The sequence below is a fragment of the Pagrus major genome, chromosome 3, assembly GCF_040436345.1.
Source record: "Pagrus major chromosome 3, Pma_NU_1.0".
Lineage (NCBI taxonomy): Eukaryota > Metazoa > Chordata > Actinopteri > Spariformes > Sparidae > Pagrus > Pagrus major.
The window spans coordinates 15,111,957-15,124,494 of record NC_133217.1 but is presented as its reverse complement, the minus strand read 5'-3'; the positions used below and the strand labels follow the sequence as shown (position 1 = coordinate 15,124,494).

Sequence of the window (12,538 nt, the reverse complement as noted above, 5' to 3'; positions counted from 1 at the left end):
AAAAATCAGTTTCTCAGAATTACAGGCTTTGCACTCTTAAAAATAGCAATCATTTATTGTGAAACTCATCAGTATATTAATTGATATTGTACATAAACATTTGTCGTAGCCTTAATTTGCAGGTAATTTAGTCTATAAACCCATTTTTGTTTTGTTAATGTTTTTTCAGCACTTTGATGAATGAATGAATAAAAGCAGCAAATCTTACATTTAACAAGCTGAAACCAACAAATAGGTTGTGTAAACTTGTTTGGGTAAGTCAGACACAAGACATGGTGTGCAATGGGGAGAGAATCTCCACTGCTGTTTATGGGAGTTTTTATTTGTTTAATATATTTTTATTTATTTCTTCTTTTGTTGTACTTTTTAAAACAAAATAAGATGTAAATCATTAAAAATAATTAAGATGTGAATGTGACAACAAAACAATTAAAGGTTAGTATTAAAACCAGTATGATATGCAACAGTATGACTCCCTCTCTGTTGTTTCCTTTTGCACTCTGTAGGTCAGCTGTTTGGGTCTAGAGGAGAACGTGGAAGGCGATCCCTGTAAGTTCATTCTTACCTCAAGATTGACCAACAGCACCATGGAGTCCTTTGTGCTTCACTCCGCCCATCCAGGGGTGCGTGAGGTCTGGACCCTTCAGATCAGCCAGATACTCGAGAGCCAACGCAATTTCCTCAATGGTACGTACACACACACGTACACATACGTACACACACACACACAGGGTAGGTTTATAGGTTTTCTGCTTCATGGCTACACTCGTCTTTTTTGTACATTGTCACAGCTCTGACCTCACCTATAGAGTATCAGAGGAACCATGTTGGGGCGAGTGGTGGGTCATGTGTGCCCAGCATGGGAGCTCCAGCTGGAGGCAGCAGTGGGTCCAGTGTGCCGCCTGGAGTCGGAGGTGGAATCTCCCAGGGTAGCGCCATCCCTTCAGGGCCCCAGGGCAGCTCTCGTCGGCCCTCCAGGATCCCCCAGCCATCCCGCCTGCCCCAGCCCCTACGCCACCATCCGGGCGGCGACCCCGACGGCCCCAACAAGATGTCAGGTATGGAACATTTATCTGTATTTGTGAAATTTTGTTTGATTGGCAAAATAAAAGATGTGACTGAGGAATGAATTTGGTTCACTTATGATCCAGGTTCGTCCCCTTGTCCTGTCCCTCCTTCCCTACTCCCTCCAGGGGGTAGCCCACAGGGCAAGCGCCCTATCCAGACCCCAGAGGACCAAACACAGACCCCCACTCCTGCCAGCGCTGTAGCCCCTATTCCCCGTGCCACAGTTGGGCCCCTGCCCTCTACACCCACTTCCAAACCACGGCCAGGAGCCGTGTCCCCTATGGCCCCGCCCCTGGCCACTCCTGCCTTTGGCAAGGACGGCCTGCCTCCTCCCCCTCCTAGCCCAGGCCACAAGTCCGGATCTGGATTCTGGAGCTCCATGCCGGGCTCACCAGCCAGCAGGCCTGGCTCGTTCACCTTCCCTGGCGAGGCAGGAGAGACTCCGGTCCGTCAGAACTCAAACCAGATCCAGACTGGCTCTGGATCTGGGAGCCAAACCCACAGACACTCCACGCACAGCAAGGAAGCCGACCGCATGAGTACGTGCTCATCGGCCAGCGAGCAGTCCATCCAGTCCACCCAGAGTAACGGGGTAAGACTACTAGCTGCTGCGCAGTGTTGCACCGACTAACACCGAGGCAGAGGGAGGCCTGGTCTGTCCTGTCTGCCTGCTGTCTCCTGTCCTGCTGCAGCCAGCTCTACTAATCTGTCCCCTACTACACATCTCTGACAACCTTCACTGCTCTCCAACGTCATCTTCTCTAGCTTTAGAACATTTCTCAAGACAATCTCTAGCACAAGTTCCCACTTTCTACGTGTTTTCAGGTTCAGAATTTCTCTATTGGACCTCAATCAGCTCTCCAGTGATTTCCTTTCAAGGGTGTCTGTAGATGTCTTAAGTCTTACAAAGCTTATACTAACACCTGACTTCCTCTTGGCCGTCCTTCACCTCCTGCTGTCTTCATGGTGTGTTACTGAAATGTACTTTTCCTGCAACTAACCTCTGGCGTTTGTGGTTCACCTGCAAACGTACTCAACAGAGATCCTCTCATTCAATCTAACCTTCCTCCTTTCGTCTTTGCCTGGAGCTGCAGAGCAAAGACGAGTGAAATGGAAATCATCTTATTCCTGCCTTTTCTTCATCCAGTTCTTTGTTTTTCCAAGACAAAAATAATGAAATGCTGTTATTAAGTCTTTCTTGCACTTTACCCTAATTCTTTCTGAAGACTTTATCAAGTGGACAGTAGTCGAACATCTATTTCCAGTGTTTGTCCTCTGCTTCAAACTTTTCTCTTACTTTTTCCTCACCAAAAGTATCGGATTTCTTAAAAAAATTTGATGATAGCGTCAACTTTTATATAAGCCGATTTCTGGTAAAACTGTTTGTAATTCATGATTTTACTACAATGAACCATACAAGTTTGTACTTAACGATTTTCCACATTGTTTCCTTCCCATGGTGCAGAGTGAAAGTAGCAGCAGCAGTAGCGTATCCACCATGTTGGTGACCCAGGACTACATGGCAGTGAAGGAGGATGAGATCAGTGTCATTCAGGGCGAGGTGGTCCAGATCTTGGCCAGCAACCAGCAAAACATGTTCCTGGTGTTCAGGGCGGCCACCGAGCAGGGCCCCGCCGCCGAGGGCTGGATCCCCGGATTTGTGCTGGGACACACCTCGGCCATCGCCCCCGACTGCCCAGAGGGACCCATCAAGTAAGAGCTCTGAGAAGTTTTTTCAAGAATACATTATTTTTACTGTCTCATATTAATCAAACCTTCATCCACACTCTTTGAAGGATGTTGTCCTGAACTGATTTTTAAAAATAACATCAGCCAACATCAGTTCAACATACTCGTATATTTTTACAAAGGAATTCCAGTGTTTGATTCATTTCAGCTGTCTACCCTCAGTGTCGGCCTTAAAGTCACACTTTCACCTACTTGTTTAGTTAAACAGTTTGATTTTCTTGTCCTAGTAGGAAGTCATCATCCTGGCACACGTCCCTGCGCATTCGTAAAAAGTCTGAGAAGAAGGAGAAGGAGGCAAAGAAAGAGACCAAGCTGGAAAACGGTTACAGGAAGTCCAGAGATGGCCTGGCCAATAAAGTTTCTGTAAAGGTAAGTTCATCAGTACATCTGAGGACACTGTAGTGCTGCTATTAAGTCCTGCCTCTAGTCCTCTGAAGTGCATTTTTCACTGACGTGCTTTTTGTTTTTTCTTTTCAGCTTCTAAATCCAAACTACATCTATGATGGTAAGTGCTACTTTGTCAAATTGTGTTTGAGGATGATTTTTGAAGATGTCAGCATTAAACCTCTAACTTTACCCCCCTCTTTCAGTTCCCCCAGAATTCCTTGTACCTCTGAGTGATGTGACCTGTGACAACGGAGAGAGCGTCACCCTCAGGTGTAAGGTCTGCGGTCGACCGCGGGCTGCTGTCACCTGGAAGGGACCCAACCAGAGCAATCTCACCAACAATGGACACTTCAGCATCGCCTACAGGTGAGAAAACACAATCTGAGTATCACTGCCCGACTGTTTACTATAACACTTGTTGTAGTACAAAAGAAAATTGGTGCTTAAAAGTGAAGAAGTTTAGTGTTGAAATCAGATGTACAGCATATTAACATGTGTGCATTTATTTCAGTGATACAGGCGAAGCAACGCTGCGGATAATCGGCGTGGCCTCTGAGGATGATGGCATTTACACTTGTGTTGCCACAAATGAGCTTGGCAGCGTAACGTCATCAGCTAGCCTCAGAGTGTTAGGTAAGAGAACAATACACTGTATCAACTGCTCCACAGAGATTATTTGACAAGTCTGGACATGGATTAATTGTATGTGTTGTTACTTGTCTCAGCTGTGTCCACTGACGGGGTGAGAGTGAGCTGGAAGGACAACTTCGAGGCTCACTACACCGAGGTGGTCGAACTGGGCAGGTAATAGACTCCTTATTATCCCCATGGTTACACCAATGTACAGGTTTTGCAACAACACTGCAGCCTCTTGCTATGAATTAAACAATCACTGTTTTCTTCCTGATATGATTGAAAGACATTTATTTGGCTTTTTATGAGGTGTAATCTGACTCGTATAATGAAAACAATCCAACAACCAAAACAACTGTCTGAAGTGAAGTAACTGACCTCTGAACATCAATCCTCTTTCTTCACCAGGGGTCGTTTCTCTGTTGTCAAGCGTTGTGACCAGCGGGGCACCAAGCGTACGGTGGCAGTCAAACACGTCAACAAGAAGCTGATGAGGAGGGACCGGGTGACTCAGGAACTTAATCTGCTCCAGAGGCTCCAACACCCTCACATAGTCAGCCTGATAGACACGTATGAAACCACCAGCAGCTACGCCCTCGTCCTGGAGATGTGAGTACAGAACAAATCAAACACAATTTAATTAGATGGGAATTAAACTTATTAGCTTGATCAGCATTGATAAACCTGCATTTTCTTCATCTGAAGTTTTACCTCTGTGTTTGTGGTGTTTACGTTTCAGGGCGGACCAAGGTCGTCTGCTGGACTACATTGTTAGCTGGGGGAATCTGACGGAGGAGAAAGTGGCCTGCTACCTTCGGGACATTTTAGAAGCTTTACATTACCTTCACAACAGCAGAATAGTACATTTGGACATAAAAGTAAGGACTTCCACCTTAATGTTGTTTTTTTATTATTTTCCTTGATATTGCATTCAGCAGCACAGGAGAACTGTACATCACTGACCAGAGCTGTCAGTTTCGGTAAAAACAGAATCATTTGCTGCTACAGTATGCAATCCATACCAACAAGAGCATCAGCTGACTGGGGCATCCGGGGACTCTGAAAACGTTTTTATTTAGCCTTGAATATTTCTGCATTTTGAGCAATTTGTCACTAAAGAAGGCGAGTGTTGTAGTTTTTTATCTCCATAGAATGAAGAAGAGGCACAGGACCAATCAGAGCGGGTTTAAAAGTAAAATTTTGGAAATACTTATGTCTTATTGACTGACAGGTCTCTGTCCATTTTTCAGTTAATGGGGTTACTATTCCAAACACTAGCTAGCTCACAGTCAGTCAATGTGAGGAAAAAATGAATATATACAGATTCTTTTTTTTTTTTTTTAAACTGGTAAAGGTTTGAAGCAGAAGCAGGCTTGAGACACCAAACCTAGTTTCATGTTACTCTCAGTCTCGTAGTGCTACAAACACCCAAGCCAAGTTTTATGACCAATCCCATTTTGTTTAGATCATTACACATTGACAGCAAAGTTAGCATAGCAACATTTTTTGAGATACACATTTCAATTTTTGATTAAGACACATATTTTGAATGAGAGTATCCCCCTGGAAACCACTACAACTGGTCTAAGCCCCAAAAGTCCTCAAATCTTAGAAACTCCCTTCAATACCACTCTCATATCTGTGTGTCAGATATGGAGCTACTGCCAGCAGCTGGTTAGCTTAGCACAAAGAGCCTGGAGCATCACCCAGTAAAACTTCAATCTTTTTTTTTTTACACTTTAGATTTTGTCCTTCAATCCAACTCTGTGCAATATAGCAAAGAAGCACATTTCCTTAAATATCAGGCTATTCCATTAAGATGTAGCCAGGCCTGAAACCTTAATATACTGAAATAATGAGTGGTCTGAAGCTAAACTTTTTTACCTTTACACGTTACAGATTTTACCTTCAGAACACCTACAACACTTACCTGATCTTGAGTTGGTTGTCATGTAGTATATGTGTATTTAAGACTAATGGTGACACTTTGATCTCTTTTCCCAGCCTGAGAACCTCCTGGTTGCTCACAGCTCCAGTGGTCAGCCAACGGTCAAAGTCACAGACTTTGGTGACGCTGTCCAGCTCAACAGTGCCCACTACAGTCACCCTCTGCTGGGCAGCCCTGAGTTTGCCTCCCCAGAGATGGTCCTTGGAGAGCCGGTGTCGCTGACCTCTGACCTGTGGAGCCTTGGCGTGGTGACCTATGTGCTGCTGAGCGGCGCCTCCCCCTTCCTCGATGAGAGCGCAGAGGAGACGTGCCTGAACATCTGCCGGCTAGACTTCAGCTTCCCCAGGGATTACTTTCAGGGCGTCAGCCAGGCAGCCCGGGACTTCATCTGCCTGCTCCTGAGGACCGACCCAGGCAGGAGGCCTCCAGCCGGGCTCTGCCTTCAGGAGCCGTGGCTGCAGGCCGGGCCGGCTGACGGCCGGGCCAGAGCAGATGGTTGCCTGGACACCTCCCGCCTCATCTCCTTCATAGACAGGAGGAAACATCAGACTGATGCCCGGGCCATCGGAGGAGTCAGGAGCTTCATCCAAAGTCGCCTTCAGCCCCAAGTTTAAAGGATGGGATACACAAGTCCAAACAACCCTCACTCCCTACTGCCTCCAGTCGGATCATGGCAAACAAAAGCTGAAGAACTGGACAGACTTCAGTTTGTGATCAGTGCTGAGGCTGGAGGGGCTGCAGGCTCCTCTGGAGTTGAGCATCTTGGTGGTCTAGATGTAAAAGGAGAAATAATGAATGCAGATCTTATCCTCTTTCACAGAATGCTGATTTACTAAAGTCCTGTAGTCCTTTCACCAATTAACCAGAGACCTGTTGAGGGTCTTCAGCCAATCAGAGCCCTTGAGAACAGAGTTCTCACCAATCACCTAAATTAATGGATGCCCTTTGTCTACTGCTGCTTGCTGGTTTCAACTCAAAACAGATTTTGTAGTTAAGCGAACAAAAATCTAAAAAAAGAAAAAAAACATGAAGTAATTTATTTTCCTTTGCAAGAGTTAAAGCTGATCAGAGGAGCTAATTGATCGAGCCTTGACACCACTGCACAGGCGCAGAGCTTTCAGGAGAAAGTGATGCCCACAAAGCTAGTGATAGCGCTCAGAGCAAACTGCCCTCCCTCGTGTTGCTCGAGGGACACAGACGTTGCGTGTTTTTGCTCTTTTACACTAAAACTGTAACTCAAAGACTTTTGAGAAGCAGCCCTTTCTTATAGAAACAATGTATACAAACAAAAGTACTGTCTCTACATTTCCAAGAAAAAAAGAATAATTGTAGAAAATGCTCATCAGTTAAAAGTTGCTGTGCTACTTTGGACTCTGTAGACACCTGGAGACAGTGACTGAGGTTCTTGACTTTATTGAGACATTTATACGTCTGATCAGAGCTTTTTGATGGCTGCGCTTATATAATGTACCTAATCTAAGATACCATGATGACCATGTCGCGAGTAACAATGCTGCACTGTCCAATCTGAGAAGAAACAATAGACATCCATCGTTTGCTTTTCCTAGAACAAAACTTGTGTTGCGCAGATATGAGATGTTTAAGCCTTACCTTGTATATAGACTTCTGCCTTCTTCCCTCTCACATTCACAGTGGACTCTGGACATGAGACTGTCGGAGCTTAGTGGCAGCAGTGATTGCCAATCGGACGGGAGTGAATGTGGAGGCGGAGGAAGACAAATTACTGTAAATGCACTCATTGTATGTTATGTTTGATTATCATGTGCAATGTTGCGGCTTTAACATTTTATGCAACTATTTATGAAGACATCTGTTGTATCTGTAATAAATCTAGAGAAAAGCATGTACTTGGTACTGCAAGCACTGCTGGTAGTTTGTGTTTTATTTGATCTCTGAGTGTTGGGACTTCCAGGCCAGGCCAGGTTAGAGGTCACAATCTACAATCATTATGGTTTGAACAAAAATAATTTAACAAGTTTTGTACTGTATGCCTCGGTAGTATTGGTACACCAAAGTTGCTCTAGCTTTATAGTACTTGTAAAATGTTTTATTGTGATTATTTTTCACTTGAGTTAGGTTATCTATGACCATGTGAAATGACTGTTTACACTAGTTAACACTATGTTGGAAGAACAGTTTATTTAGTCACCTGTGCAGGGGATTAAAGAGAGAAGTGTACTTCTCACAGATTGTGGAGCATCGCAGTTTCATTTCAAGAGTTAAATGGAAGATTTTGTACATCGTTTGTTAAATGGTGTTCTAACTTTATGTACAGATACTTGCTGCCAAAATATTTCTTCCATTATTTCCTCTTCCTTTAAAAAAAAAAAAAAAAACACAAAAAAACACAACTACCCTAATACGGCAACTAACAAATAGCTTTTGATTTGCTTTCATATTAAAACAATAAACAGGATGGCAATGCTATAACACTTAACTATACATTAATCCAATATGGGGTTAGGATGTGTCACGTTTAAACTGATCCTACCGGGAACAGAAATCAGTCGTCCTCCGTTACCTTTTTATTTATTTGAAAGGTGTGCACAGGCCATTAAAAACAAGGAAACTTGGACTGGATACCTCAGTTTAGGTTTTTTTTTTTTTTCCTCCATTGTTGTTTGTCTTTTTTGTCATGTTTGTTTCCAGTTTCATTTGTCTCATGTTTGCTGTTTGTTTTTATGTTTTTTATCTTTGCATGTATATTTCTTTGTACAGATCATACATATTTTCTCTTGTAAATATTCTCATTTTGCCATCAGTTATTTGGAAATTAAACATAATGAACACGTACCCTGTTTTACATTTTGTTCTTTTAAATATTGTTTTATTATTTGTTTTCGAGTTATATTATTTGGACAGCTACATTTTATAGTGATTCAATTCAAGCTAAAATGGAAAACGAGCATAAACATTAATGTGAGTTCTGATGAGAGTAGATATAAGCAGTTTCCCCACCGACATATTTCATGAGTGGATGACATTTCAATGTGCTGACAATCTGTAAAGTAACATTACTGTAGCTTGGTTTAAATAAGGAGGAGGGCTGTGGTTGTCATCACTTCATTTCTATGAAGCGATATAATTGTATTTAAGTCAGAAAGATTATGTAACGAAGGATAAGTCTCTTCCGTGACAATGGCTCTACTCAATCATCACAGGTAACACTGGATTTTTCAATAAAATGAGTGTTGTGACAACAGAATACAGTAAAGTCAGGTTTAACAAACTTCTCTTAAAGCTCTGTTAAATTTGATTATTCAAAAATTGTGCCAAGTAAATATTGTAGTCACAGCATCTAGCTCAACCTACTACATAGTCAATGTTGATCAAGACATTTTTACATCATACAATCTCCTAACAATAAAACAGGCCTTTCAATATTATGATGCATTTACAGAACTGTAGATTATGTCAAATTCAACATTAACTCCACTAAGAGTAAGAATGTCAAGACGTTAATGCCAGTGGGCCTCAACTCAGCGATGCCCGCTGGATTCAAAAGGTCTCACTTCACTTTTAAAGTCTTCATCTCACACAGTTAAAATGGGCATTTGTTTGTTTTTCATTCCAACCAAACACAACACACGCTGCTGTTTATCAAAAACCCAGAGCTGATCGGTCAAGTCAATTCACCTTGTGCAAGTTTGGTCAGACTCACTGAAAACAAACTTCTGACACCTGTGATGCAGTAGTGCAAAGCCCCCTCTGTTAGATGTGCACTGTGCAGCACCTCCGACAATCCTTCAAATTATGTTTTTGTGTTTTGTCTTGGCTCCTGTGTTGTAGCATTCAAACTGTTAAGTGAGCCCATTATGCTCTGCTGCTCTTTGTTTTTCTGTTATTAACATGTTTAAAGGGATGATTATTTATATTATATGTTCATTTCAAAAACATAATGACAGCCATTATATCATTATCACATTTTCTTAAACTCTCAAACATCAATATCTTTGACAGGTGGTTGTAAAGCAGTTAGCAAAGTTTTCCAATTAAATTACATAAGTATTTAAAATAGGCATTGAAAAGTTGCTTTCTGTTATCTAGTGATTTGGTTTGAGTCAAAAATATGGTCTGCAGTGCCCTCAAGTGGCTCTTTGCTCACAGTGAGAAGAGATTACTTTACATGTCTCAAAGAAGATGAGCTATAAAATGATATTGTATGGGCATAATCAGGAATGTTTTTATATATATTTAATTTTATGTTGTTATATTTAACATACCAGTCAGACACCAGAGACAAAAAAATGTTTTTTTCTAACCTTGCATTGAGCTTCTTCTGACTCCATGGGACTTGCTGCGTTCCTTGTTTTCCACAATCCTTGAAGTCTGTTTGGTTTCCCTCTTGAAACACCTCCTTCACATGTCTCAGAACAGACACACTGATACTTAGATCTCATGTGTTTCTGGGTAGAGAAAAAAAACCCAGCAGTTTCAGTGCAGCCTGTTTGAAATTGGGATATTTCAAATGTATTGTGTTTCAAACTTTGAAATATTCATTACACTTTACACACATTCTACTTTTAAACACTATACTAACTATAAAGATGTGATAAGTCATTAGCAGTTTGTTGCATCCAGTCCAGGAACTGAACTCACTTTTCTGCTACTGAAGCATTCAAGTGCAATGGGAAGTTCCAGTGTTTTGACTTTGCTTGTGCCACCTAGAACATCTGCCCTTCCAACAAATTTACTTATCGACAGTATTGAATTCTTCCATATATGTGTTATTAAAAATATATACATTTCAAGTATTTTCTGAAATTATAGTGCGTTTGATCAACAAAAAAACTGTCTTCTTTAAAAGGGTCATTGCAATTGATCTTAATAATTGTTATGAACCAGAAATTCTCACACTGTTGCAAGTCTGCACAAACGCTTCTTGCTGTTAATGCATCTGTCTCTCGTTCATTTGCATCCAACACACACTGAAAATGCCTCAGGTCTCTCTTTTGGACAAAACACTTTCTCTTAGTTTGAAGGAAAATGTAAACAGGGAGAATTAAGTCTCAATTTTGTCTCAAGTTTGTTTCATGATCCACAAAAAAAAAACCTTTTGAACATTTGTGCACACTGGACAGTGCATTTGAGAAGAGCAGATCATACACATTTGTAAATCTTGTTTTTATTTGTTTTTCACTAAACTGGCATCTATTATCAAAATTGAGACTAAATTATCCCCATAAGAGAGATAATAATCCTCTTTGTACTAGTTCAGACAAAATGACACTAAGCACATTAAAATGTCAACACATTTTGGCCTTTTCTTTTTTTTAACCCTTTAGAAGTGAATCTGGTCATGCCACTAACTCAAGGAGAGCTTCATACTGTTGAATAAAAAACAATGTTATTGGTCATTAACTTACATAATAAAAACAATCAGCTAATTAGGCTGTGTTACAGTACAAGACATCCCTAAAGCCAGTACAGTGTTACTCTTCAATATAGACCAGATTTGCCATATTTTATAAAAAAAAATATGTGCCAAACAATCACCAAAACAAATGAGTGCACTGCAGCAACATAAATACACGACACGGCTCATAGTTAGCGTCAGTTTAAGAGCAGACAGGGACACAAGTGGTAAATATTTACCTGAGTGAGGTGAAGACTTCAGTGTCAGAGGACAGGACAGCTCCAACATCGCATTAAAGTGACTGTTTGTAGTTTGACATGTTTACACCGAGCTAGCTAACTCATGGGCTAACATGCATTTAAATGAACAGTGGCAGAGTAGCGGGAGTGACATGAGGTGATTAATGACGGAGGTCTCAGGTGTGCAGAGCGACCCGGCTGAGTGTGACGCGTTTTAAACACGCCGCCATGCTGTAGAGGGCTGCTGGGAAATGTGTACAGCTGGCGCTCACAGGAGCAGTGTAGATGTAGGCTACTTGTGCTTTACTCCACAATTTCGATTTCATGCTACTTTAAACTTCTACTCTATAACATGTTACAGTTAAATATGTCATTTCTATTCCACTACATTCTGAGTAACTAGTTCACACTTGGCTAATTTAAATAAAAACGCTTATAAAAGATACACAACAGACCTTTTTCATGGTGCTAAAGAGGCAGGTGTTCAGAAGAGAGGCAGGAAAACCACAGGTGGAATAACTAACAATAACAATGGCTGTATTCCATTACTGTACCTGAGTCAGTCTGAGGGTTTGGTGCTGAACTCACTGAACAGACCTCCTGGTACACTAAATGGAACCGAGCCATCATTAAGGTCATTTATTCCACCTGTGGGTTTCCTGCTGTGATAAAAATCAATTTTCAGAGATTAAACCAGGTTTTCCAAACCTTTCTGTCTTGTAAATTTTTTTTTAGTTTTAGTTATTAGAGACATCCCCCCTCTAATCTTCTCAGATACATTTCAAAAGTCTGAAACCCAAAGTGAAAATAAATAAGTAAAAGCAAAGATTAGAGAAAAGTCCAAAAAATGGATACCAATTTGTGTAGCAGAACTTTTTTTTCCCTCTCATAACCCCTCAGACTTATCTTGTGACCCTTTGCGGGGGCCTGACCCGTTGGTTGGGAACCACTTTACTAAACTATCTAACTGTACTTAAAGTGGTTACAACTAGCTCCACCTCGAGCAGCTACAGCAGTAAAATGCTACTTATGCATTCATGCATCTGTATTTACAAGCTGATGTCATAAATAATAATATATCAGTCACATGAAACATTTTCTGCAAAAAGAGCAATACTTTAATTGCATTTTGCTGAT

The 12,538-nt window shown here is 41.4% G+C and overlaps 1 protein-coding gene across 5 annotated transcripts in view; it reads left to right on the top strand.

The window, feature by feature from the left end:
- trioa (trio Rho guanine nucleotide exchange factor a) overlaps positions 1 to 8,599 on the top strand; it is an 80,721-nt gene extending 72,122 nt beyond the window's left edge. For 2 of the 5 annotated variants that reach the window (XM_073463547.1, XM_073463544.1), the window contains 12 exons: positions 507 to 687; positions 792 to 1,058; positions 1,152 to 1,660; positions 2,534 to 2,781; positions 3,048 to 3,186; positions 3,295 to 3,322; positions 3,408 to 3,570; positions 3,716 to 3,837; positions 3,930 to 4,008; positions 4,246 to 4,446; positions 4,577 to 4,715; positions 5,842 to 8,599. In XM_073463547.1, the coding sequence (XP_073319648.1) occupies positions 507 to 687; positions 792 to 1,058; positions 1,152 to 1,660; positions 2,534 to 2,781; positions 3,048 to 3,186; positions 3,295 to 3,322; positions 3,408 to 3,570; positions 3,716 to 3,837; positions 3,930 to 4,008; positions 4,246 to 4,446; positions 4,577 to 4,715; positions 5,842 to 6,399 (2,634 nt within the window). In that variant the 3' untranslated portion in view covers positions 6,400 to 8,599. Of the gene's footprint in view, positions 1 to 506; positions 688 to 791; positions 1,059 to 1,151; positions 1,661 to 2,533; positions 2,782 to 3,044; positions 3,187 to 3,294; positions 3,323 to 3,407; positions 3,571 to 3,715; positions 3,838 to 3,929; positions 4,009 to 4,245; positions 4,447 to 4,576; positions 4,716 to 5,841 lie in introns of all 5 variants that reach the window. The other 3 variants (XM_073463543.1, XM_073463546.1, XM_073463545.1) reach the window with 2 other exon arrangements.
- The last annotated feature ends 3,939 nt before the right edge of the window (positions 8,600 to 12,538 follow it).